General features: G+C 47.5%; 9 protein-coding genes across 9 annotated transcripts; 4 read left to right on the forward strand and 5 right to left on the reverse strand.

Moving 5' to 3' along the window:
• Positions 1–23: 23 nt before the first annotated feature.
• POJ06DRAFT_252160 (sulfate transporter family-domain-containing protein) lies at positions 24–3123 on the reverse strand. The gene has a single exon (XM_056187487.1). The coding sequence runs from the start codon at positions 2931–2933 to the stop codon at positions 435–437; it is 2499 nt and encodes an 832-aa protein (XP_056043699.1). The 5' UTR covers positions 2934–3123; the 3' UTR covers positions 24–434.
• A 1059-nt stretch (positions 3124–4182) lies between these two features.
• On the forward strand, positions 4183–5164 carry POJ06DRAFT_100293 (uncharacterized protein). The gene is made up of 2 exons (XM_056183903.1): positions 4183–4450; positions 4507–5164. Exons 1-2 carry the CDS (start codon positions 4448–4450, stop codon positions 5077–5079), a joined length of 576 nt encoding a protein of 191 aa, XP_056043700.1. The 5' UTR covers positions 4183–4447; the 3' UTR covers positions 5080–5164.
• Positions 5165–5711: 547 nt separating this feature from the next.
• POJ06DRAFT_252167 (Tim10/DDP family zinc finger-domain-containing protein) lies at positions 5712–6704 on the reverse strand. The gene is made up of 5 exons (XM_056187488.1): positions 6480–6704; positions 6330–6415; positions 6277–6279; positions 6163–6212; positions 5712–6108 (listed from the first exon to the last, which is right to left on the reverse strand). The coding sequence occupies exons 1-5, from the start codon at positions 6583–6585 to the stop codon at positions 6084–6086; spliced, it is 270 nt and encodes an 89-aa protein (XP_056043701.1). The 5' UTR covers positions 6586–6704; the 3' UTR covers positions 5712–6083.
• A 668-nt stretch (positions 6705–7372) lies between these two features.
• POJ06DRAFT_267848 (uncharacterized protein) lies at positions 7373–8050 on the forward strand (the record flags this gene model as incomplete). Its single annotated transcript, XM_056189265.1, has 1 exon — positions 7373–8050. The coding sequence occupies one exon, from the start codon at positions 7373–7375 to the stop codon at positions 8048–8050; it is 678 nt and encodes a 225-aa protein (XP_056043702.1).
• A 1182-nt stretch (positions 8051–9232) lies between these two features.
• Positions 9233–9850, forward strand: POJ06DRAFT_267849 (uncharacterized protein; the record flags this gene model as incomplete). The annotated part of the gene is made up of 1 exon (XM_056189266.1): positions 9233–9850. The coding sequence occupies one exon, from the start codon at positions 9233–9235 to the stop codon at positions 9848–9850; it is 618 nt and encodes a 205-aa protein (XP_056043703.1).
• A 200-nt stretch (positions 9851–10050) lies between these two features.
• On the reverse strand, positions 10051–14036 carry POJ06DRAFT_252172 (uncharacterized protein). Its single transcript, XM_056187489.1, has 4 exons — positions 12796–14036; positions 12517–12732; positions 10628–12465; positions 10051–10576 (listed from the first exon to the last, which is right to left on the reverse strand). Exons 1-4 carry the CDS (start codon positions 13895–13897, stop codon positions 10388–10390), a joined length of 3345 nt encoding a protein of 1114 aa, XP_056043704.1. The 5' UTR covers positions 13898–14036; the 3' UTR covers positions 10051–10387.
• Positions 14037–14711: 675 nt separating this feature from the next.
• On the forward strand, positions 14712–17685 carry POJ06DRAFT_252176 (uncharacterized protein). The gene is made up of 2 exons (XM_056187490.1): positions 14712–15299; positions 15364–17685. Exons 1-2 carry the CDS (start codon positions 14813–14815, stop codon positions 17223–17225), a joined length of 2349 nt encoding a protein of 782 aa, XP_056043705.1. The 5' UTR covers positions 14712–14812; the 3' UTR covers positions 17226–17685.
• POJ06DRAFT_252178 (uncharacterized protein) lies at positions 17686–20532 on the reverse strand. Its single transcript, XM_056187491.1, has 3 exons — positions 19852–20532; positions 19687–19796; positions 17686–19636 (listed from the first exon to the last, which is right to left on the reverse strand). Exons 1-3 carry the CDS (start codon positions 20353–20355, stop codon positions 18070–18072), a joined length of 2181 nt encoding a protein of 726 aa, XP_056043706.1. The 5' UTR covers positions 20356–20532; the 3' UTR covers positions 17686–18069.
• Positions 20533–21799: 1267 nt separating this feature from the next.
• POJ06DRAFT_100350 (glyoxylate reductase) lies at positions 21800–23289 on the reverse strand. Its single transcript, XM_056183905.1, has one exon. It carries the CDS (start codon positions 22918–22920, stop codon positions 21892–21894), a length of 1029 nt encoding a protein of 342 aa, XP_056043707.1. The 5' UTR covers positions 22921–23289; the 3' UTR covers positions 21800–21891.
• Positions 23290–24395: the final 1106 nt, after the last annotated feature.

Below are 24395 nucleotides of genomic sequence, written 5' to 3' on the forward strand. Positions count from 1 at the left end.
CATCAGGACATATCAGGCAATGAGGGTAATATTTCAATACGAAATTTGTGAATAGCTATTCCAAGACCCTGGTCGACCTCCGCAGCGTTTCAAACACATATACCAGAAAATCTAAATGAAAATCGTCGGTTTTAATTAATGATAGACAACCTGCTCATACTGTTTATGTTTGAACCAATCAATAGACCCATAATATTCAACAAATGATAAACCATTCCCGCTACCCGAACCAAATATGACTTAAATCATGACGTCAAGAGAGAAATGAAATAGACCACACCAAAACACTATGAGTAATAACCGTGCATAGTCAGTGTAAGAAATTTAACCACTTAGATCCCTTCATGCAACTAAAATAGAAAACTGAAGCAAAACCTGATAATACATATGTACAACCTATGCCCAAGGATGAAGAATAATAACTAATAGAATGATTAGACCATTTCCCTCTTTATGATGACCTTTTCGTCCTCGACGCTTTCGACTTCCGTCTCCAACTCGCCGACACTCTCGACTAAATCATCTTCGTCGAGTGCTTTTTCTTCCTCCGGCTCCGAAATATCGTCCTCTTCGACCCAGGATCCGGGTGTCTCGAATACGCACTCGTCGAGCGCTTCCAATGCCTCGTCGATGCTTTGGAAGTACGCCGGCGGATGACCGTTATATGAGAGCAATCTGTTCAGTCCCGCACGTTTGAACAGTTTCTTCATACTTCTCTCGCTCACGAGTCGCGCAAAAAGGACGTACTTTCCCTTTGCTCTATACGTCGAGACGATCGAGCACAGGACCTTCACCGCGGTAGTATCGCACGCAGACATTCCCGCGAGGTCCACAATAACATTCTGCTCGCCCCGCCGCGTGGCCGGAAGCGACGGGTGCATTTTCATAGTGCCGTATCTCTCCAACCTTCTGAGCCGCTGCTCGAGTTCAGACGTGTTCGCAAACATCAACGGCTCCGGGATTCTGACCAGTAAGACTCCAGGGACGTGCTCGAGACTGCCGAGATCAGTTTCCGACACATCATGAGACGGACGGTCGGCGTTGCGGAATGTGCTTGCGGTGCCTGGTACTCGCGCGAGGACTTGGATCCGCGGCTTTGTTGCGTGGCTTAAGATCTGGATGACGGAAATGCCTATGCCGATAGTCACGCCTAGCTGAAGAGAGACGCCTAGCGTAACGCCGATGACGAGGCCGACCATCGCAAGGTCAGCCCAGGCATGGATGCGGAAGTAGTAGATGATGTCCCCGGGTGCATCTTCCAACAGCGCCAGACAGATCAGACCTAGCACGGCGGCGAGGGTCGGACGTGGGAGGTAGTAGATCAACGGAAGCAGACCGAATGTGACGACGATGGTAGAGAGCGCGAAGACGATTGACGAGAGCTGCGTCCGCGCTCCGGCAATCTTGTTCGCCTTGCTTCGACCATAACCACCAATTGACGGCAAGGAGAACATAAACGTACCCAGCAAGTTCGCGAAACCAAGGGCCACGAGCTCACGATTGGCTGATGGTGTAGGATTCTTGGGCGGTGCATAGCGAGGATCAGTTGGTGGGTCGGGAAAGATGTTCTTCGCGACGACCGCCGTCTGGAAGAAACCAAGCAGTGAGATAATGACACCAGACGTGAGAATATCCATGAACATGCCGACTGTGGTCTTTGTAAGAGGCGACATCATTTCAATGTTGGGACGATCAACTTGGCCGACAATAACTAAACCCTGCTGGTCCCATCGGAGCTTCCAGGCCATGATGGTCGTGAAAACGATGATCATAAGAATATCGGGAACGTATACAAGGAATCTGTACTGCTTTGCGTACCTAGATCGCAACCATCTCATGAAAATAATGATGCCGAATGAGATGAATGAAATCGCAGCGCTAAGACCGTGAGCCTGGGGAAGGTGCGTGATGATAAATGCAAGCTTCATCGCAGCAGGCTGCGTGCTAACCCCAGTATCTATGGCTAGCTGCGACAGGCCCAACGCCGGGATAAGAGTGTCCATGGTTAGCACGATGCCAACAGCGGCAAGAAATCCTCTCAACAAACCAGCCGACAGCAGTGCATCCAAGAATCCAAGTCGCAAAAAGCCCATGATCATGTACACAATCGTATGAACCAATGTGATCAAGGCGACATAGATGATCGCCCGCTCTTCGACCTCCTCTGGAGTCGGATTACCGGCGAAAATATAGGGCGTAATTGCCTGACCCACCATCACAGATGTACCAGGCTCTGGACCAGTGATCATGACCGGCACAGTACTCATGAACGCGTAGACAAGCTGTGGGAATGCAAAGCCAAGCAGGCCATATCGCTCGGGGACGTAACACAGCGTTCGAGCGTACGACAATGACAGCGGCATGTTGAAACTGGCGATTGTCAGGCCGGCTAATATATCGGTGACTAGTACGGCCTTAACTGGATAACTTGGCAGCCAAGTCAAGATTGGGAAGTAGTATTTGAGGTAGTACTTCGCTTTAGCTTTGTAGCGATCAGTGCGATTTTCGGAAAAAAGACGTGGGTCCAGCGACTCGACTTCCAGCTGTGCAGGTACTTGAGAGGCACATGACGAGAGCGATGTGGATGATGCCAGGGCACCGTATTGGCCTGGCGAATGTTGATGTCGTGAATGTAGCTGGGCTCCAGACCTGTTTCTGCGCGGAGCACCTAATATTGTTGAGGTATCTGACGCCGACGTCTCGTCGAGTCCAGTGTATTGCGTGGCGTCGGCTGGCGACGTCCGTATACGGTTTGCATCTGCTGGCTCTGCACTGTTCGAGCCGAAGGAGAAGATTCGATTGCGGAAGAATGAGTACCCAGGTGTAGAAGATGTCGATCGCAGCGAGACAGCGTCAGACGTGAGCAGACGCGCGCGGTCTTCTGGCGAAGTCGATATGTCGTGTTCTTCTGGGTTGTATCCCTTCTCCTTCATGATTGCTGACGATGTACGATGGAGAGGGATTGGAGCAGAAAGCGATGAAGAGAGGAGAAGGGACCACTGATGCAAGAATCAGTTCCGTGCGTGTCTTCTGCTACTGGCCGGAGTGGAGTGACGGTGGTCATCTGAGTCCAAAGCAGAGCTGGTAGTAAATGCGGGCGAAGCGACTCACTATCGATGGTGGCTGTAACTAGGCTTTAGCCCTGTGCCGATAGCGAGGAGTACCCGCACATCGTTTCTTTTTTGTTCATCCTGATACGCGCAACTTTTATTTCTACAACTCGATAATACAAATACGATATATGACATCTATTCTTAACTTATCTAGCCATTTGCGCTAGTTTCCGATGAACGTATGTAGCGAAAGGCGCCTATCAGCTGGTAACACTAGCGATGGCCTCCTCCAATTGCGGCTAAAGAAAAATGCCTCCGGGCCGGCTTTGCCGAGATCGCGCACACAACATAGCAGACATCCCTGGCAAACTAGCTGACCCTCGGTGGACCCAGACCCAGACTCAAAGACTGTCTGTCGGGTAAGATATGCCGATGAACTTTCTCATTAGAAAGTTCCAGACCCGATCACTTATCTGATAAATCCGCGACACTGTTCCAGTTCTGAATGCATTATCTCGCGAGTCGCGATGCATATAAAACATTAGGCTATAAGCTATCAGCAGCTATACACCCACAGTATGAAATGCCTTCTGAATCTCATTTCTGTGACCAATTACTTCAATTCGATATTGTATTACCCATCGTGGACTCAAGTTCATTCCAGGGCGTGGGTTCGATTCATTTGGCTATGCCATAAGCAGCCTAGTTTTGGCCGAATCTGGTGGGGCCGCAAGCCAGTTTGGACTCGGAACCGCCGAACAGGGGGCTGTACTGCGTGCTCATATATACGCCACCGCCTCGTAGGTGGCATATCCAGGCACGTTCCTGACAACTGGATAACAGGAAACTGCGAAGATATCTGACACATAGTAAGGGTGTCGTACTTAACGGCAAGCGATCGCAATCGCAAGGGTATTGTACCGTCGCGAACAAAATCTCGTCCCTGATACGCCTCAGCTGTCACTGCATCGTTGCGCTTGGAACAAGGAGTTGTGCTTTGTAAAGAGGCTGAAATTTACACATTCCCTATAATATAAGAGGTCGCTGCTTAGTAGCTCCGTATTGATTGATTATGGATTATGGCCGCCCGGTCGAGGGCGGGTTTCTGCGCCACTGAAAGAACAGAATCTGCGAGGAGTCGTTTCCAGCTTGGGTTAGGGTATTTCTCACCCGCGTGGTCTCATAATCAGGGCCGGTGAGATCGACACAGATTCAATCAGCAATTTATGATATCAGTCATCATAGGGAGGTCGTCGAACTTACGTACGTCTGGATCGTATGCTTTGTCGCTATTATAATTTTGTGTCTTGTGACTGTTTTGTGATAATATTCGGACGATACGAATCGGGATCACGATTGTCACTCACATATACTCTCATTTCGATAGGTTCGATATGGTAAGTCGTCAACATACTGCCTTATTGCCACCGTAGTTAACAAAAGAATTTAAAAGACAACACTCTCATCACCAACAAATTTTCACCAACTAACACCGTCTACTGGCCTTCCACCATCCTGGGAAGTCCGCCTGTCGCGCTCTCACAACATTCCATACTACTTCAACATATCCACCCACGAATCAACCTGGGAACCACCCCTCGGCACGGACGCCGACCAACTAAAATTCTACATGGCGGCAAACCACTCTTACATTCTCCCATCAGGCGCTGCGTCTGGACCCAATCAGCAAAGCAAAATCCGGTGTTCGCATCTATTGATCAAACACTCTGGCAGTCGTCGGCCGTCATCTTGGAAGGAAAAAAACATTACTAGGTCTGAGGATGACGCCCGTGTGATCTTATCGGCGTTAGAATCACGGATCAGGAACGGCGAGGCCATATTAGCGGAATTAGCGCTCACGGAGTCTGATTGTAGTTCCGCGCGGAAAGGTGGGGACTTGGGGTTTTTTGGCAAGGGCGAGATGCAGAAGGAGTTTGAAGATGCTGCATTTGCGTTGGACATTGGAGAGATGAGCGGCATTATTAAGACTGGGAGTGGGTTACATTTGATCGTACGAACCGCGTAAGACGATTAGCTGCGATTTTACTGGCAACTTCCATACTGTACCGACTTGTTTACATCCGCAGCTACCCCACCTGACGCGGGAATCAATTCGTTACAATCATATCCCGATCCAATGTTAATCTGACTGACACCACACAAGCAAAATATATATAATCAGAAAGCTTGCCTTCCTATCGTTGTGAGGGTGACTTCCCGCGTCGTCTGCGACGCTTGTATATTGACCATAAGTAGAAGGCGAGTATCAGCACGACAAACGATAGCCACTGCGAGCTGAGATGCTGTGAGAGTAGTACTACCACATTTCGGCGTAGGCAGTTCTGACTCGTCTGGAACGGCGTGTCTTGACGGCCTGTAAGACCGACCGGAACACCGGACGAGTTCAAGGCGTAGATACGTCCCACTTTGCCTTTTGATGCTCGTTTTGCTATTGATACAACATTGTTTGCATATCTCGTCGTATTGGTACTACGGTCGACAAGAGACATCTCCTTCCATATACAACACCACCGTCAGATCAAGTGTCGACCAAGGTGTTTTGCACTGGCTCGTGAGGCGTTTCTTCGGATGTCGACATTTGTACGTCTCTCATACAATGTTAGGCGTAGAGTAATAAGCAAGTGTCTGACTTTTCCACCACAGATACCGTCCGCGATTCAATGTCAAACTAGACAAAATCAAACTTACAACCTTGTCCATATCCGCTGCCTGCAGATAGGGAGCGCTATTTATGCCCACAATCTATGTTCCAATGTATGGGACTCAGGGACTGATTTGGTAGCTTAGGTAAACGTAGATGTGGTGCTATGTACGAGGGAAAGGGAAATATCGGGACCCAGATGTTGTACTACTCTCAAACTGCACCACCTGCTTTCGTAATTGGAACGGAATACCCCATTCTTCAAATTCACAACCCATTCAAACATGATTCTAACGAAGTATGTACAGTATAGTATATTACAAAATAAATTAAATTCTAGGATAGCCCGTAAACTGCCCATCCCGCAATTACTTCTGCATCGACCTTGAGATCCTAAATTTGAAACCGTTAGACATGACGCCGAAATAGAAAAGAACGCAAGCGTACTTGTTCACTACGAATATATTGGTATCCAAGAATCGATCAACGCAGTTGGTCTGTAAGTATTAGTCGACAATTCCTTTCGTCCCGCGCAATCTTAACATACAAGACCTATGTCAGAAGTTAGCTAATATGTACCGAAACATAGCCATATATATGAGATCAGATAACATACAAGTCGACTCTGTAGGACTCACGCCGCCGCTACTAATACTCGGCACACATTTCTTGAAGCAAATATCAGTGAACACATGAATGCCTATCCCATCATATTAGCAGTTCCTCGCCAATACTGGCTAGACGTCAGATATCACAATACATACTCGACTGCAACTTGGCCTTTGCATTTTCTGATTCGACAAATTTCAGTAATTCTATCTGCGACGCCTCGTCGAGCTGCGAAATTTCGTTTTTACTGATCTGGCTCATTCTGTAGGTTTATCTTCGCTGCGTCTTTAATATACTGTCGCCGGACTGGATGATACTGGGAATGGAAAATTGGTTCTTGGAACGGCGATTAAATTGCTAAATTTCGGATGCTGTGAAGGTTGGCTCGGCCACGGCTTGAGCGTCACGGTGCAAGAAATAGGGTGAAATACATGACGTCATTATCGCTCCGTGTCATAGAAATTCGATTACTTAATCCAATAAGCTGCATCTCTTCTTCTTATACAGTGTAGAGGGAAATCATGAGAGCAAACTACACATTGGCGAAATTAATTACTAGTTCGGATGCTTGAAAAAAATTACAGTTTACAGTTCGGATTGTATCACAAACGACGCTCGCTAATACTTGGTTCCTCTAGTTTCGAATCATATATGCATCTGCGATCAGATTACGACTTGGATAGTAATGGACAACGCACAACGGTTAAATTCGATAGTTTAGGACATACTGGATTGTTATATTATCGTAACGCTGAAAAGACAGGCATCGACGTGGGATAAATGCATCATATTCACGATCACATGCATCGCTAACCGCCGCCGTCCTCGACGCTTTCTCATCGCACTCGTTTGTCGAAGTCGATATATCATGCTCTGTGCGACCGTGTCGCGCAGCGTGCCTGACTGATAACATCGAGCCGAAGCCGAGCGTGGTATGTTCAACTCGGCGAACTATAAAAGGCGCGACATGGTTTGCTTCCTGTTCTGCACTGATTGTTATCTACCGTCATCTAGTCTCGTCCTTTTCGTTACTTCGTAGGTTGCCGATATGCGAACTATTACTCCGTCCTATCGTTTTATCCGTCTTTTCAGTTTCTTCGCTGGCTCTTTCTATTCCGATGACTGGGTTACAGATGAGGAACGCCATATGCTTGATCCGTTATTGCGTCGTGGGGATTTGAGCGATGACGAACTTGACAATTATGATATCGGCAGTTTCGATGGCATTGATCTCTTCGATAGTTTATACGACTTGGTTATAAATGCGGGATACGACTCAGTCCATACAGGCAAGAGCCAATTGTCTGCACCGCAATTTATCGACGCTTCATTCGCAGACGATATATCTACTGTCGCACCCGCTTCTAGGTCTGCGACGCCGTTGTCATTCGAGAATCGACCTCGCTGTGCCACAGTCACTTATCCAGTTGTTCGTGCTCCAGGAAAAGTGAAACTCTACACACCCGAAAGGTACCCTCAATACTTGTGGCATTACTACACCCCGATCCGTCAACGCTGTCGCAGCTCATTATTTGACTGCACCCGAATCGTCCCGTACTACCAGTGGTCCAGAGTACAGGAACTCAAATGCCCCAAGCGCCGCAAATGCGAAGCGAGAATTATGCGCAGGTCGCCTATCGATCGGGCGATCTTGCAACCTATTGCCGAAATTGTCGAATTTCATACTGTTAGTAAGTGTAGTGAGGCAAAAGGGACCCGCGATTAAGTCGCGGCAGGTACGCACGGTTCGGGGAGCAGAACTCACAGAAAGCGTCGCAACGTGCTTGGAAATTGGTGCATCGGCATGCCGTAGTAATTAGTTACCTCGAGTCATCGAACGGAGTGTGAATGCTTTCTGGTTCACGCGACGCTTCCAATATTAACGTACTTGTGGCTGCGTTTGCATAGTGGAGGAGTCAGATTTGGTGTTCAATCTGGGGATGCTTTGCTCACTCTATCATATCGAATCTTGGTGGAGACACAACTGTTGGTCGTTAAATCTGGTCACAGAGATCTGTTATTTCATCGAAACATCGTAGATTTAGTTACAAATAGTACTGAAAGCAAACAAGATGCTAATTGCTAGTAATTAATCGAAACACTGATGAAACACTGGGTTATATCATCGCTCCTAATACATGAAATGGTTGGTTTACTATTCACGATGAAGACACCCTTAAATCTCAAATCGCAACCGCAATCCAGCCAGGATTAAGAATATCATGACAGAAATTGTAAAGAAGTCGGAATATGTGTGTCCAACTCCGAGCAGCTCAGCCCACGACGAGCCATGCGGCGGTCTCGTGATCACGACAGGACTAACAATCGCAGACACATTAATTAGTATCCACCAACCAAACAAATCCAAAGATGTTGATGTCAGATGCGTGCTGCTTCCACTGGCATCGACAGGGTGTAACAAATGGGGGTTCGATACATTAGTATTGATGTATCTTGGTTTATCACTTTCCCAGCCTTGAACGCCATCAGCAACCGCAGGAACAACGTTGGTGACAGTCTATATTTGACAAACACTATAACTCAGCAATGATCCAGGAATCTCGAAGGTCCAGAAGATCTCGATCAGGTTAATTCTCCAGGTTATCCCTAGGATTTTCCGAGATCACTCTTGTACTGTGCTCGATCTCGGTGATGCGTGTTTGGTTCGTGCGACCTAGATCCCCGAATGCTACGCGCCGGTCAGTCTGCTTGCCGCAGATCCACGACTGTGCTGCTTCCCATCTGCTAGAATGTCTTGCCTGCTGTTCGCTGTTTGCCGGTTTTTGATTGACTATTCTCCTCACTCACCGCAGCCCACGGTCGCTGGTACACCAATTCGTCAGTCTTTTGTCGTCTCATGCGCTTTGTCGGATTCGCGAAGCTCCGTCAAAAGTTATCTCGCCGAAATATGTCCTCGTCCACAGGTTCTCGCTCCATCCTAAGAAAATTGATGCCACGTACTCCGCCTCAGACTATCCCGCCCCTCGAAGCACCCGTCTGGCACTCGTCGCTGTCTGACAATCCCCCCACTCCGACATTCCTTGTTCGGGGCGTCGATCCAGATTGCGACGAACAGGAGACGCGCGCAATTCGATTGTACTCCTCGAACCTTGAAGCAAACCAAGACTGGGTCGCTAGCAATACCGGAGATGAAATACAAGAAGAACATCTTCATCGGGACCTGTCGCTCGAACTCCTCCAGCAGTCTCCGTCCACACGGCCAAGTAGCACGTTCAGTTGGATGCCATCCGTGCCCAACCGACGATTGCGCCGGGCAGTCAGCACGTTGAAAAGGAGAGACAGTACCGCTACAATGTCCACAGGCAGTAACGGGAACGCATTCTTCTCAGCAATGTACGAAGACGATCGCGACGAGACCCGCATTGCCCCGTCTGAGGATGAGTGGGACTTTGAGGATGGCGACGTCGAGGCTATATTACCGGCCGAAGAGCTTTCAGATTGGACGGAAATTATTCTCGGCAACGAGATCAGAAGTCAGAGCAGGATAACGGACAGTGGGACGTAAAAATATTTCGGTTTTGGACTTTACAAAATTGATTGGCATTATTTGCTCCTTAGAGTCTGGCGTATTGGCTATGGTGCAATATGGATTTCATGTATTATTTGGCTGGATACGCTGTCTTTAGCGGTGGAATCTGCCGTGGGGCCGGTTTTTGCGGATGTGTTTCTAAGTGTTTAGATCATAGATTACAAAAGTTAAGCACGTTCACAGCAACAATGCAGTATTTTGTCTCCTTAAATGTCTATATTGCCAAACCCTCCAATCCTTTAGTCCCAGCACCGAGAGAGGTTAGCATAAACGAAATCAGGATATTAAACTGTGTGAATCTAGACCTCTGGACAAAACACCGCAGGCCGATATGATCTGTATGGTCGGGTAAGGGAGTTTTGGGGTCATATTGCATGTGACCGGCGGCATCGCATTGATATGAGAGATTCGCATATAAATACAGTCAAACCTTTGCACAATGACTATATTACATCAAGCAATAATAATACAATAATTCTACTAGTGTACATAACAGTAGTCCAAAATACTAAACTATGCGTACATGCATAGCCCTTGAGCATCTAAGTACGATTTGGCAAGGCTATCGGCCATGTCTGCCATCCTAAATTCATAGTCACAAGGTTCCACTACCCGTTGCAATTCAGATGCAACGACTGGGCAGCCAAGTGTCATATCTCCGGGCTGCCATGGATCAACGAATAGTTCGTCGTTGTCAGGAATCTTATGAAGTGAGCATCAGTCGCAGCACTCGGGCACAACACATTAACTTACCAAAGGAACTTCAAATAGAGTATGCATGTTACTTCGCCACAAATCCGCGCTGGACAACAAATCATAAGCTGCCTCTAAAACTCTGAGGTTCACAGCGTGGGATGCAATGCGTGAAGCATCAGTCATCGCAACGTCTTCTTCGTTGCCAGGAACCGCCATGACCGGCAATCGCTGCTTCATGCTGTGCTGTAAAAGCCCTCTTGTGAATGTGTTTTCGCTAATAACCCTTATCTTTCTAAAACCCTCATAACTCGCATCCCGGGGACGGATCAACACCCAGCTAAGTCCCTTCCTCGGGTCGCCGACTGCCATCTGACACCAAAACTGAAGTTGTGCTAATGCAGCCCGTATGTCACCGTCCTTGAACCGCAATAACTCCCTCACATCTGGCTTTGGTAGAAGGTGGCCCTCGCACAGCGAAATCATCCACAACATGTCCGTTGCAATATCCAGATTGCACGGTGCAAATTCTAAAAGACTGCCAGGATTCGCTTCAAGAAGGTCCGCTGGGACAAGGGCCTTGTCCGTGCACGTCAAAATTACTGGACGCTTGGAAGTCTCAATGAACTTTACCAGCGACGGCCAGAATGCTTTGTCTTCGTCATAAAGCGTATCGACATCTTCCACCAAAACTAAACTCTTCTGCTTGAAAACCGGCGTATCCCGATTGCCGGCGGCGATCGATTTGTGATGGACAAGATGTGACTGACTCATTTCGCCGACTTGGTCAAGAATATCCTTCCCACTTCTCTTCTGCCCTGCATGTATCTCAAATACGAAATACTCAAGCTCCGCAGCAGCCGCATACACACTTGCAGTTTTGAAAGTCGATGACGCGCCGGTGAGAACGAGAACATTTGAATGTCGGCTCGGACGCGCAGTTTTCGGTCGTAATCGCGATACTCTGTTCGGTTTTGTCGATATTTGCAGACGCTTTGATCGACGTGCACTATGGCGGTGACTGTCGACCATTTCTTCGTCATCCTCTGTACTGGAGCCCCTGTCGCCGTTTTTGGTATCCTGAATCCTCACGTCCGTAGATCTTTCATAGTCATCATCGGAAGAGGAAATTGGATCAAGCTCAATCTTCGGTCGTTCGTCCTCATCAGAACATATGAAGCCGTCCAGATCATCAAATTTCTGTCGTCTTTGCATGCTCCTCATCGACGCAATCCGCAAAGTGTTGCTGCGATCCATCGCCTCGTCCGTCCTTGCAGATAGCCATTTTCGAACCAACAATGCACTGTCATTCGACACCGCGCTGTGAATACTTCGTACCGGCGTGTATTTCGCACTCCACATTTGGACCTCGAAATCGGCCTTGTCGAACGCGCTTTGGTGAGGCAAACACTCGCGGTAAAGGTATTCCAGGTAAGGATGGCGCGTGAGATCAACATGCTGAAGCGCAAGGACTTGTAAGTCGCCTGATGTCATGAGATGACGTGTGGGGAACGGAAGAAGGTTATCTCTTCCAGCCGACCGCTCGTATAGGAATAAGCCGCGTAGGAGTTTCTCGACCACATCTTCCGACTTCGGAATGTGCACTTCGGCCATTTTCATCTTCCGGCGACGAGAATGCGAGTAAGATTTGTTCTTTCGAGCATTCGACAATTCTGCAACAATGGGATCTTGGTAAATAACATGACGATTTGCACGAGATGGCCACGCCGGTGGGATAGCACTGCTCGGTAGCGTGCCAACCGATTTTCCGAAAGAGTATGCCAAAGATGTTCTGCCTTCTTTCACCGAAGAATTCACCGCTTCGGTATCATAACCAGAGTTGTCGCTTTGTGGCGAACTATCATCTACTAGACTTGCGGCCGAGGCTCTGGCTTTGGCTGCGACAAAGTTAGAGATTGCATAATCGTGGAATCGAATACAATACATACATCCCAGGAAGAATGGATGAATTGGTTTTTTGACACCATTGGTCTGCGATACAAATCTCCTCACATGATCGGAACATCGAAGAATTGTCTTGCCATCTGATAAATCCGCATCTGTGGCGCTCAGTTCTGCAGAGGCATCAACCGGCTTTGGAGGATCTTGTCTATTTTTCAAGAAAAACGGATGTAATGGCTTCCTCTGCTGCTCGCGTTTCATCGCTGAGTCGGACGTGTCAGTACTAAATCCAGAATTTGCCTCATTCGAAATATCGATAGCCACACCTTGACCAATAATTGACATTGAAATATCACGAGCTGAGTTGCCCTCGTCATCGCCGGAATCGGTCGATTTTGGCGGTGTGGGAGGTGATATGCTGTCGTCTTTTAAAATCTGCACGACGCTAGGATTTTGTTCACGTTGCGCAGGCCGTCGTTTTGAAGCAAATTCGGGACTATCAACCTCATCGTCCGACGTAAGCGTAAATGCTTTCCTGCGCGCTTTTTGCTTCTTCGGCGACGGATCCTGGGGAGACTCACGATCATGTAATGCCTTCGTTGACAAGGCTGACCGAGACGATAATCGCAGTCCTTGTAGAAATAGTCGAGGAACTTTCAGCTTGACTATTCCTGGAGAAGCATGGGCCGCTGCCGTCGAGGTTGTTGCCTCACACAATTGCTCGGGAGACAAAAGAGATGTTGACGATGATCCAGAAGTAGTGGAGTCATTATTCGTGTCCAATGGGGACGCACCAATTAGAGTGCCGGATGGCTTCCAAAGCTTGAAGAGAGTGTTAAACTGTGGGTGGCTAATTTTTGTCTTCTTTGTGGACCTGCGTGACTTCTTGTCCAATTCGGAGACGTCAGTGGATGTCGAAGGCCTTTTCGATCTCTTGGTTGAAGTACGCTTCTTTCTTCCCCAGTTCCTTGCCGGCTCATGCTCACCCAACGAGTCCTCTGACATGGAAGGAACAGGATCTTCATCCAACTGCTCTGGGACAAACACAGAGTTGTCACGAGTCAATACTCGTGCCAGCGTCAATCGATTCTTGTTCTTCGGTCTTGACTCTTCAGCATCACTTGACACATCCTCAATCTCGTCCATTATATCATCCATTTTTATATCTCCTACTTTTGCATTCGCAACTTTACTGTCGTGGATAGTTTCGGACTTGATGTTGTCGTTGCCGGCGGTAGTCTGGCTAATACTTCGCGTCATCGGTCCACCAGTCTGAGTCCTCATCTCCGCGTCAAACCCGTCACCTTCCAAAATCTTACTAGCACCACGCCTCGAGGCCGCTAGCGACGGCGGCGTAGGCGCGTTCATGAAGCTAAGTCCCGCCTGGACCAGCGACCGCCGTTGTCCGCCGCGCTTCTTGTTCTCCATCCCAAGACGAGCCCGAAATCCCACTTACGCCAACCCCATGAGGTGTACGACAGTGATACTAGACGCGTCGTATGTCGATTTGCGAACGTGCAGGGAGGCGTTGTTTGTTATGGGCGAGGAGACTCGATTCGCATTAAGGTGAGCGCGTCCTTTGGCGCGTCACTAGCAAAACGCGCTTTATTTTCCAGGTCCGGGTTAGGGTTTAGCTCAGACAGTATTGTCATTCCCGAGGGTCTCGTGCTTTTATCTACGCGCCAGAGGAGAATGACGCAGATATCTGCACCTCAGTTAGAATACGTGAATGAGAAGCGGCGGGTTGTAATTCTCTGCTTTACTTCTGAGCCTGTAAAATAATAATCTTTCTTTCGCTGTTTGAAACAAAAATGTATTATGTATATCGGTTCATTCTTCTCGTCTGTTTAGGTCTTTCGTTGTGAGTCCTAGAAATGTATACCTACTTGAAAGTTTACTCTATTCTTCATACCCGGAGGCCCGTGGGCATAATTTACAAGATAGCAAGTTAGAGAGTAATATTCATATATATCAACCACTCGTCAACCGCGACTGGTAACTGAACAGAGTCGACTGTAGACTAACATTACAAGACCATATATACACAGCCAGGGTGGTTGATCGCCAGTGGCTTGAATCGGTTTGGCATCAGTTGCAGGCAAAAGATGGCCACAGTCAGACTTTGTTTTTTTGGCAATTGCGAAGATAGCCGCAGGGTTAGGGCTATTGCTGGTGTGCGGCCGGTGATAACGCAACGGCCGAATCGGGACGAAGGCTTAGTTAGCTACACCACCGACCACAGTTGGTCTAGTGTCCACGAATTCCACTATCCACTCTTACTCTCGACCATCTTTTCTTCGTCACCTTCTCCTTTACAACTCGATATCGCTCATCGACGCCGTCATGTCTTTGTTTGGAGACGACTACGAGAGTGTCTCCTCGACTACCGCGCGGTCGTCCTTGTTTGGCGACCCTGAGCCAACTCCACGGTCGTCCCTGGCGACCACAAGGTCAACTGTGTCTTCTGCCGGGCGGCTGTTCGATGGTGACGACGGCGACCCATGGTCTTTGCCTATTCCACGAGCGTCGCAGAAGCCAACTATCGCCACTCTCCTCGACCCGACCAAGGTCCCTCAGGTCTACAACGACTCGTTCGATGCTGAGAATCCTATCGGTGGCGCGTTAACAGTTGAGAATGTCCGCCATGCCATTGACCGTGCCGGTCTTTCCAACAATCCCAATGCCGATCGTATCATCAACCTTATCATTCGCAACAAGACTGACAACAGAATTGACCGAGGTACTTGGTGTGTGGCCATGGCCATGATTGGTCTTGTCCAAGATGGAGAAGATGACCTTGGTCTCGACGCAGTTGACTCGCGTCGACAGAGTACGTTTTATTCGGTTATTATCAATTGAAAGGATATCATGGTCACTAACACGTTGCGACGAAGACCTTCCCGTTACGAAGTTGAGGTTTGGCACTGGCACTGGCACTCGGTCACGTCACGCCGCACCCAGGCCAGTTACGAAGACCGTACCTATCGCACCGGCACCAACACCTTCTCCTGCTCCATCCCGTCAGACATATGCTCCTCCTCCCGCGAGACCACAACCAGTATCGGTTCCACCTTTGACCATCCCTCAGTCCAACAACAATAGCATACCTCCAACTGCAATGACTCCGCCATCGCCTTCTTCTCCACCGGGCATCGCTGTCTCCGATCCGTGGGCGGCTCAGGATGACGATGATGACGACGGAATCTCGCCTGCCCCTTATTCTAGCGCTTACCCATCGAACAATTACTCGTCCAACACTTACGCTTCTGACTACTCATCAAACAATTACTCCTCAAATAACTACTCTTCCAATAACTTCACCTCAAACTATTCTGCCGACAACTACAATTCTAATTACTCGTCCGTGCTTGGTGCTGATTACAATGAACTCGCTAGACCAACCAATAGCACAGCAATCTATAGTGACGAGCCAATTGTTGTTCCCCAGTCAACACAGGGCGCGACTGTTGTAGAGGACGATGACTCAGATGCTGACGAAGAAGAGGGGGCAAATGGTTCAGCATATCCTCCGCCTGTTCCCAATTTTCCGTATACTCGTGCTCAACCATACTACGACGCACATGAACAAGACCGAATTCGTGTTTCTATCATTCCGGAAAAGGAAGGGGTTTTCATTTTCCGCCATGTCAACTATTTGCTCGAAGGTACTTCTGTTCCTGGTGCCGACGGTACTGTTGCTCGTGGAGGCTACCGTGTGGTACGACGGTACAGCGACTTCGTGTGGCTTCTCAATTGCTTATTAAAGCGGTATCCATTCCGCATCTTGCCGTTGTTGCCTCCCAAGCGATTTGCAGTCAACGGTCACTATCTATCATCCGACGAATTCTTCCTTGAGCGCCGTCGTCGCGGTCTATCGCGATTCATTAACGAGCTCGCGAAGCACCCTGTCCTCAGTCGTGAACAGCTTGTTGTCATGTTCTTGACGGTCCCCACCGAGCTCGCAGTCTGGAGAAAACAGGCCGCGGTGTCAGTTGAGGATGAATTCACCGGCCGCTCATTACCTGACGGTTTAATTGAATCGTGGAACGCGGCTGAGGCCGATAAATGGGAGGAGGTCAAGACGGGTGTGAAGATGGAAGCTGAGCTTTATACACACCTGTGTCTTCTGATCGACAGAATGGAGAAGCGTCAAGAGTCCGTTGCTTCTGATCATCAGCGCTTCGCGACGTCCCTGAATACACTGCAGGATGTGACTCAGAAGACGTACTCCGTCGACACGAATGATCTGTCGCTCGTTAATGACGGCATCAAGAATGTCTCGAAATACTTGAACAATGCGAAGGACCTTCTCGAGGACGAATCGCGTGGATGGGAAATTGGCGTCTTAGAGGACTTCAAGCGCCACCGCGACACTCTCATCAGCATCAAAGAGCTCTTTGACCGCGAGGAGAAACTTGATGTCAACACCATCTCATACTTGGAACGGAGGATCAGCAACAACGAAACTAGACTTGCCGGCATGCGCGATAGACCAGACTTTAAACAGTCTGATGTTGACCGGATACAAATCTCGATCCAGCGTGACCGAGAGTCAATCAAGGAGCAGCACACGAGAACATGGTTGATCAAGGAATGCATGCGTGACGAGCTAGCCTACTTCCAGCAGACCAAGTACAGAGTCGCGAAATTGTTCCAAGATTACGCACAAGAGCGTTTGAAGTATGCTGAGTTATTCGCGGAGAACTGGCGCGTATTGAGCAATGAGATCAGCGAAGTTCCAACGTCATCGATATAGACTAAGTGTGACGAAAAAAAAGGGAGTAGGGCTTTTATTTGAAAGTTGATATGTGGAGCAGTGGGTCATATTTTCAAGCATTTTGTACGCAAATCTTCTATTGCTAGCAATTCATAATTTGGAAGTGGACGCGATTAGCATATATGAGGTTTTTTGCTCTTCTTCTTTGGACGGTTGATAGTGGCTTTTCAGGGGTTGGTTTTTGTTCATTCTTGCATCGTAGTATTACTGTTATTTGTTATATAGACGCCTGCTTTCGTATATTTTGTAAAACTCCTGTAACATTTCTTTTTTTTGTTGTTGTTTTTGGAAATTTGCCTCATTATATGTTTACCGTGATTTCTACCTATTTTATTTGTGATGAGTCTTGTAAAAATCAATCTGCCAAGGCAATAGATAATAATAATGGTATTAAGTGACATGCGCGGTATCCATGTTTACTATGGTCATAAATGCAGTGCCAAGTTTCAACACTTATTACCATTCTTCAATTCCTATTTACATTCAGAACATCTCTTCCGGCAAAATTAGCATCAAGTTAACGCCACTTCAAAACCGTAACTTGCAAAGATTTCGATGCCAACCAAAGACAAAAAAAGAACCCAGCATATGCGCAAATTCCGAAGAAACCAGACCTTTGTCGTTCCAATATATGTAGCAATCGATACTTACACAAACTTTACCAATAACTCCATCCACAAATAAACCCACCCTGCCCTACCTAAACAACTTTCCCCGCTTGCTACATCTATTCCCCAAAACTAGCAAACTTGGCAGTCAAATTTGTACTCGCCAAAACGCACAAAAAATTTAAATAGAACATTTGGAATCAAACTAGTTTGTTTTATAACGGCGGCAATGCATTTCGGCAAGTCGGGCACTGTAACTTGAACCGCATCCACGACTCCAGACACTGCGTATGGAAAATGTGCCGACAGGGCGTGACCATGTAGTTCCGTCTCGCTAGTAACGCAGTCGGCGACGACGTTGAAATACCGCCACTCGACCCGCCCTCGCCGTTGTAATCGTGGTGAGCTTCGCGCGGTAAGTCGATCGGGTGCATACAGATTGCACAGTCGGTTGGACCGACGACGATGACGCCGCCATTTGAATCTGTTGACACGGTAGTCTGGTCGCCGCTTCCTAGACCGCCTTCGAGATCCGGCACGAATAGCGGCGGGTGGTAGTCATATGACGGAGGCAGCAAGTTTCCAGGGACGAAAAATCGCGGGCCGAGAATTTCCTGACTCGCAAGTGTACAGACCTGTAGCCATACCCACCCGACAATTATCATTGCCCATATTGGCTCAACTTCATGGAATATTATATTGCCTTGGAAGAGGTAGAGATACAGCATTGGTGCCAGGCGAATAATGCTCATACCCAATACGAATTCCCACTTAAACGCTCGTCGGCATCCGCGCATAATATTTCTATAGATTTGAGGCACCCAGTAGGAGTTTACCAGCAGGAACAATGCGCGCTGGAACATCTGTCGAAATGGTTTTGGCCAGGTGGATGCATTGAGGGTGGCAAAGATGAATCCTAAAAGGATAAAGTAAAACCGTGAATATAGCAGGCTCACATCACTTCGGCCATCGTCCTCCTGAGCATTGTTGCCGTTCGTCTGCGGTGTTGGTGGAGTCGCTGTAACCGGCAACGGTAATGCGTCTGGTGTCTCCGTCGCAGGTGGAGTTTGTTGCTGTTGCTGTTGTTGCTGTTGCTGCTGAGCACGATGTTCTGGCCGTTGTATTCGGTAGATCAAAATCAAATATCGCATGCCAAATACCGATACCAGCAAAAACGACAGAAATGCAACCGTCATGAACGGTAGAAATGTTGACTCTATAAATATCGCGGCGCTCAAATACCCCATGCACAGATATCCATCCACAAGCGCCATCATTCCCACTGTCCAGAAGCTCAACTTTGACACAGTAGAAGGCGTGTTTGTGTCGTTCATCTGCCTGATGAGGAGCCATATCTGTATCAGTGTCAGCAGCGTCCCAACTTGAGCAGCGTTGCTGGCTCGGATCCAGTATCTTTCGATTTTCTCTCCAGCCACAGACCGACTTTCTAGTGCGAAACCACAATTGGGCGAATATATCAGGGACGATAATATGACTTTAGGAATATCCTCATGTGGCTGTCCTTTGGGAAATCGAAGTTCGGACTCTATAATCGACAGATCCTCAGGAGACAACGCGCTAGAGTGTATCTGAAGGTATACTATATATTCACAACTATCTGGAGAGCCAGTTGGCCCACTGTATGACGGGTTTATATCTCTCTGATAGATTGATTCTAATTCGGCGATAGTAGCATTGATTTCTTCAACTAACGGCGTAAAGGACTGGTTGAACCGCTCTTCGGTTAGTGTCAGATGCGGCAAACTAAAAATACCGGCAAACCTATATATTGTAAGAATGGCTTGTGTCAAAAAATGACCCACGTGGCTTACTTTTTGGAGGTAGTTGCCATGACGATATTTCCGGTATCAGCAAAATGAATACCTCGTAAAGGAATATCGTGTCCATTCTTCCCGAGTTTGTTCTGAATATTGAGATTTGCCTATTGCAAAAATTAATCTCGCGATTCCGCGGGCCAAAAAATTCCGCCAATTTACCTCGACCATCTGTACGGGGCCCGACCTGCTCTCACTGATATCCAAAGTTATAACACCCTCGCTGTCCGTAATATTTCTTGTGTCAACTGACGACTCCCACATCACATTCCCAGTCGAATTAGCGGTTTCTCGAGTCATATAGTCACTCAAACCAGGCAGCTCAGTTGCATTCAGCTCCATGTCCAGTCTCTTCCAATCTCCTCGCATGAGACCAGTAATATTGCTATAAAACGAGAATTCATCCCGCTTGTTCTCCGGTGGCACCTGTGACTCCCATAATTCTCGAGCGCGCACATCTATTTCAGGCGGCAAAATCGGATTACTGATGCCTTCCAAGTCTCCTGGTCCTCCTTCGAACGTAGTGTTCAGGAGCACGTCTCGCCGCGATTTCTGTACCCTCAGGAATTCCTGGAACGCTGATTTCTGTGCTGGTGATGACGATTCGGGAGTCAATAGCATAATAATAAGCAGGAATACTAGTAATCCAGCGCGATTGGGATCCATAATGAGAGTTGTGAGACTTCCTTTCGTGCCGTTCTGGTCGCTTTCCCCTCGGATAATGGAAATAGTCGTTAAATTATGTCTAGCACATATGCCCCTGAATTCTAGCCTTCGTTCTCCAGAACCGTCATCTATAGTTAATCCAATAAATGTGGATGACTGGAGAAGATGATTACCGTGGGAGACGCAAAATGTGGCTCGTATCAGCACCGCCACCTATTCTGTTTTGGTGCCATACGAAGTAGGCTGAACCTAAACGGCACGATCATCCACCACCTTCCAGAACGAACTCTTCCATCAGCTTCTGTATCCCAATCGCATATCTTTATTCTTAGATCTATATTGTATACTTTTGCAAGCGACTTTTGAAATAGGTGAATAAAATTTACTGGAATCTTTCGCGTCGCCTACTACTGTTGGCAATCCTGCGGATAGTAATGCTAGCTGGTTATTCGGACAATGTTTCAGGATTCAACGACTAAATTCTCTACTCATGGCCATAATACCGCAATCACAATCTAGTATATGCTCAATGTCACGCCATTCACAAAGGTCCTCGAGGAAGGATTCAGCTAGAAGCAATGAGCTTGCGCTAATAATGTGCCTTGTTTCGGGATTGAGTGGTAATGCTAGTATGAGGCATCGCAGTTAGACATTAGTTCGTCGACGCTCTGATACGCCATCATTTTACTGGCTGGTAATTGTGATGGGGGTTCGTGTAGTCGTGAGTGGACATGGCGGAACCAGCAGCTCGAATAGCAATCTGTCCACCAATCGCTCTGCAATCTGAGGCAGCCTCAATGCAAAATTGGTTTATAATGATTACTTACCAAGAATTCCGCAGGTCTACATTAGTGGCTAAATTTCTCGACAGCCGACAACAGCACCGAATTCATACGATCATTATCTTGCTTGGAAAAGAATTCCCCCTTGCAGCCCCCGGGAATTACTCAAGTACCTAAACTTTCTCAAATTGCTCTCGCGCTCGCGAACCTGAACGTCAACAATATCAAATGCCGTCGCGAATTTCAGCAACTTGCACATATTCAAAGCCGTGTTACTTGTCAATACTGTAAGTCCGCTCATATATTGCATTATCTTGATGAATGATGTCGCAAAGCCCTGGCTGCTACGAAATCATACTGGCCGCGGGGACTATCGGGGTATTGGATCGATGTGACCGGTATCTGTTGACCCGTTGCCAGTCTCAATGACTATGGGCACCCGCTCCTTCAAGAGCCGCGGCGTTGATGTTAATAGTTATGATTAATTCATATGAAGTGAACGATGTGTAGTGTGGATTAGCCGTAGCGTAGTTGCGGCAGCCGCTCCTTCTTATGTGTAGCTATGAGAGATACATTTCCATGAATAAGTTGATCAAATGGAGCCTACAAATGTTGGAACTAGACTGAGACTATTTCCTGCGACATTACAGTTCGTAATCCGAAAGCCCCAATTCCACAACTACTGGCGTGGATCGCTCTTGATTGCGTCAGCACGTATACGCTCATCACATGCCTACTATGAGTACAAACAACATCAATTAACAAGTCTCAGTTCACTCTCGTTGACTGGCGTAACCGGCTTCCCAGTCTCTAAATAACATTTTATATTCTCCAAGATTAATTTTTCGCCCTTTCGAATCGTTCCAACAGAGAATCCACCATAGTGCGGCTGGATCGTGACGCTATCACTGTTAAGGAAGAATGGATCAATGTGCGGCTCACTTTCGAAAACGTCAAGACCAGCTCTGCACACTTTTCCGGATATAAGCGCTTCCTTCAATGCAGTCTCGTCAATAATGGCTCCACGAGCGGTATTAACGACATACACCCCATCCTTCATCTTTGTAAACTCCTTATGGGAAATGAGGTGATATGTATCTTTACTAAGTGGGCAGTTGATGGACAGTACATCGCATTGCTTAATCAGGTCCTCAAATGACACATATTCTGCGCCCAGTTCCTTCTCAATTTCGTCTGGCAGTCGTCGTCGGTTATAATAAATAATGTCCATATTAAATATTCTAGCCTTCTTTGCAACTTCGCGACCGATGTCACCCATCCCCACAATCCCGAGCACTTTCCCGTCGGGATCATCGAATAGCGGTAATCCCTCGCGCCATCGTCCTTCTCGACATGTTCTTTCCGCCAGCGTAGTACCACGCAACGCCGCCAGCATCAAGAAGATATGCATATCCGCCGTCCCTGTAGTCGGCGTTCCGGGAGTGTTGCTATACCACGCCCCATTATGTGACATCCATTCCACGTCGACATTATCATAGCCAGCCCCACCGCCAGCGAACATCCCACACGGGAGTACTGGCTCCAACAAGTCCTTGTCGAACGGCTTATAATGCGTCCACCCAAATAACCAGAAACATGCGTCGTATGGGGCAGGCGTTTTCGCGCAGATTTCTGCGATGGCGGATTTCGTCTCGCTGCGATTAGTTGGCATGACAAAGTCGACGTCATACAGTGCTTCTAACTCGGCTAGTTCTGCCAATGCGAACTTTGGTCTTCCAATCGCTAGAATTCGTTTCCGTGGATGATTGTTAATGCGAGTCATAACCGTAGGGAACGTTTTACTTTGACGAAATATCGGAGGTAGTTGGAGGAAGTCAGTGGACAACGGATGTGACTGCTCAGAACTATAGCCACTAAATGGTCAGGACCTCGGCTTCTTAACGCAATTCCGTCTGTAATTCCGACCTTCAACAATATAGTGGCAAATAGACCGGCCATGGCGAATGGCTGTGTGAAGACAGGAGTAATACGCTAGCGCGGCTGCGTGCACCGCTGCTGGCTTATCGCTGCAACCCTGTTCCTCTACGCCAATTTTTAATGGTACCAAGCTGTCACTTTAAAACTTGAGCCACAGTTAAAAATTACAATGATTGAGGATAGTTAGACAACACTGAATTAAGCAAATTGCGGCATCCTTTCCGTCATAGTGACGTCCGTATACTGACCCGTGATCTCCATCTCTCATTGCATACGGTTCCCTGTAGCAGCACCTGTACTCTACTAATCATCTTTTCGCTTTTCTTACCTTCATTACATACAGGCTTTCTACCATAACGTATATCCTAGCTCTTGTAAACGCAAACCTTCTCACAAGGATGTAACGAGCATAGAACGCCATCGATCATCCAACTGTTCCGCACACTCATATTAATATATCATCCCCCTGCCATATATCATACTCCGGCTAAGCTTATAGAAAGTAAGAATAGTGATAACATCAGAATCCTGATCGAGTGCCAGGGTTAAGATGCTTAAAAAGTTGCGCGTAGTATAAGAATAAGATATATTCAAAGATAGCAAATATAATACTTGGCATCGACCTCGCACTGTCTGCGTCATCGGGCCAAAAGACACGTAAGACAACATCAATATTAGTATTCAGAATACTTATTTGGCACGATTGTTGTTCATGATAGTTACACAATCAGGTTTCAGGATCCTCGCTTGCCTGCTCTAGCTAGATTGCCTCGAATAACGACCAGTCTTCCGTACTTACAGTGGTGTAGACCTGATCCATGCTGAGATGATAGACGATTTTTATGGGGTCGCTGCAACCTCTCAGTTGCGGAGACTTGGATAGCCGTCAGATGGGTGGCAGCAAGTTAAGCGTCGAACGTCTAATAACTGCAAGCCCGGTTAAGTGTTGGCAGCATTCTATTAACTAATTTTAGTTACCGTTGCGTGGTGCTGCCACTAATCTAGTTTCTCATATTCAATTTAGTTATCATAATTAGTGCGGCCAATTTCCGTAATTTTAGCACTCCAGTTAACTCGACGCAAAACCGAGTATATGTTAATTGCACATTCAACTTTAATCTAAACTACGACCATCATAAGGCCGGCTCGAGCTCCTTGTATAACTCTAGCTTGTAACTATGACCTGGACTATCTGGAGTATCACCTGAAAGCTGCATCAGCAAACGTGAGACGCTGATATGAATGCTATCTGAGACAGCCAAGAATTCGCCCAACCTTAAATTAGCGAGTCGAGCCGCGCGCGAATATATAATTTTGAAC

Source organism: Lipomyces tetrasporus, assembly GCF_029532465.1.
Source record: "Lipomyces tetrasporus strain NRRL Y-64009 chromosome Unknown POJ06scaffold_5, whole genome shotgun sequence".
NCBI classification, from domain to species: Eukaryota; Fungi; Ascomycota; class Lipomycetes; order Lipomycetales; family Lipomycetaceae; genus Lipomyces; species Lipomyces tetrasporus.

Bases quoted from the DNA above. Each gene is read 5' to 3' on its own strand.
- POJ06DRAFT_252160 (XM_056187487.1), bottom strand. From the start codon at position 2,933: ATGAAGGAGAAGGGATACAACCCAGAAGAACACGACATATCGACTTCG.
- POJ06DRAFT_252167 (XM_056187488.1), bottom strand. From the start codon at position 6,585: ATGAGCCAGATCAGTAAAAACGAAATTTCGCAGCTCGACGAGGCGTCG. The intron at 6,416-6,479 runs GTATGTATTGTG...ATGATGGGATAG, and splicing joins AAAGGCCAAGTTGCAGTCGA to GCATTCATGTGTTCACTGAT. The intron at 6,109-6,162 runs GTACGCTTGCGT...TTTCAAATTTAG, and splicing joins AATATATTCGTAGTGAACAA to GATCTCAAGGTCGATGCAGA.
- POJ06DRAFT_252172 (XM_056187489.1), bottom strand. From the start codon at position 13,897: ATGGAGAACAAGAAGCGCGGCGGACAACGGCGGTCGCTGGTCCAGGCG. The intron at 12,733-12,795 runs GTGTGGCTATCG...CGTCCGACTCAG, and splicing joins AATGTCAATTATTGGTCAAG to CGATGAAACGCGAGCAGCAG. The intron at 12,466-12,516 runs GTATGTATTGTA...ACTTTGTCGCAG, and splicing joins TCATCCATTCTTCCTGGGAT to CCAAAGCCAGAGCCTCGGCC.
- POJ06DRAFT_252176 (XM_056187490.1), top strand. From the start codon at position 14,813: ATGTCTTTGTTTGGAGACGACTACGAGAGTGTCTCCTCGACTACCGCG. The intron at 15,300-15,363 runs GTACGTTTTATT...GTTGCGACGAAG, and splicing joins AGTTGACTCGCGTCGACAGA to ACCTTCCCGTTACGAAGTTG.
- POJ06DRAFT_252178 (XM_056187491.1), bottom strand. From the start codon at position 20,355: ATGGATCCCAATCGCGCTGGATTACTAGTATTCCTGCTTATTATTATG. The intron at 19,797-19,851 runs GTAAATTGGCGG...TTTTTGCAATAG, and splicing joins GCCCCGTACAGATGGTCGAG to GCAAATCTCAATATTCAGAA. The intron at 19,637-19,686 runs GTAAGCCACGTG...TACAATATATAG, and splicing joins ATGGCAACTACCTCCAAAAA to GTTTGCCGGTATTTTTAGTT.
- POJ06DRAFT_100350 (XM_056183905.1), bottom strand. From the start codon at position 22,920: ATGACTCGCATTAACAATCATCCACGGAAACGAATTCTAGCGATTGGA.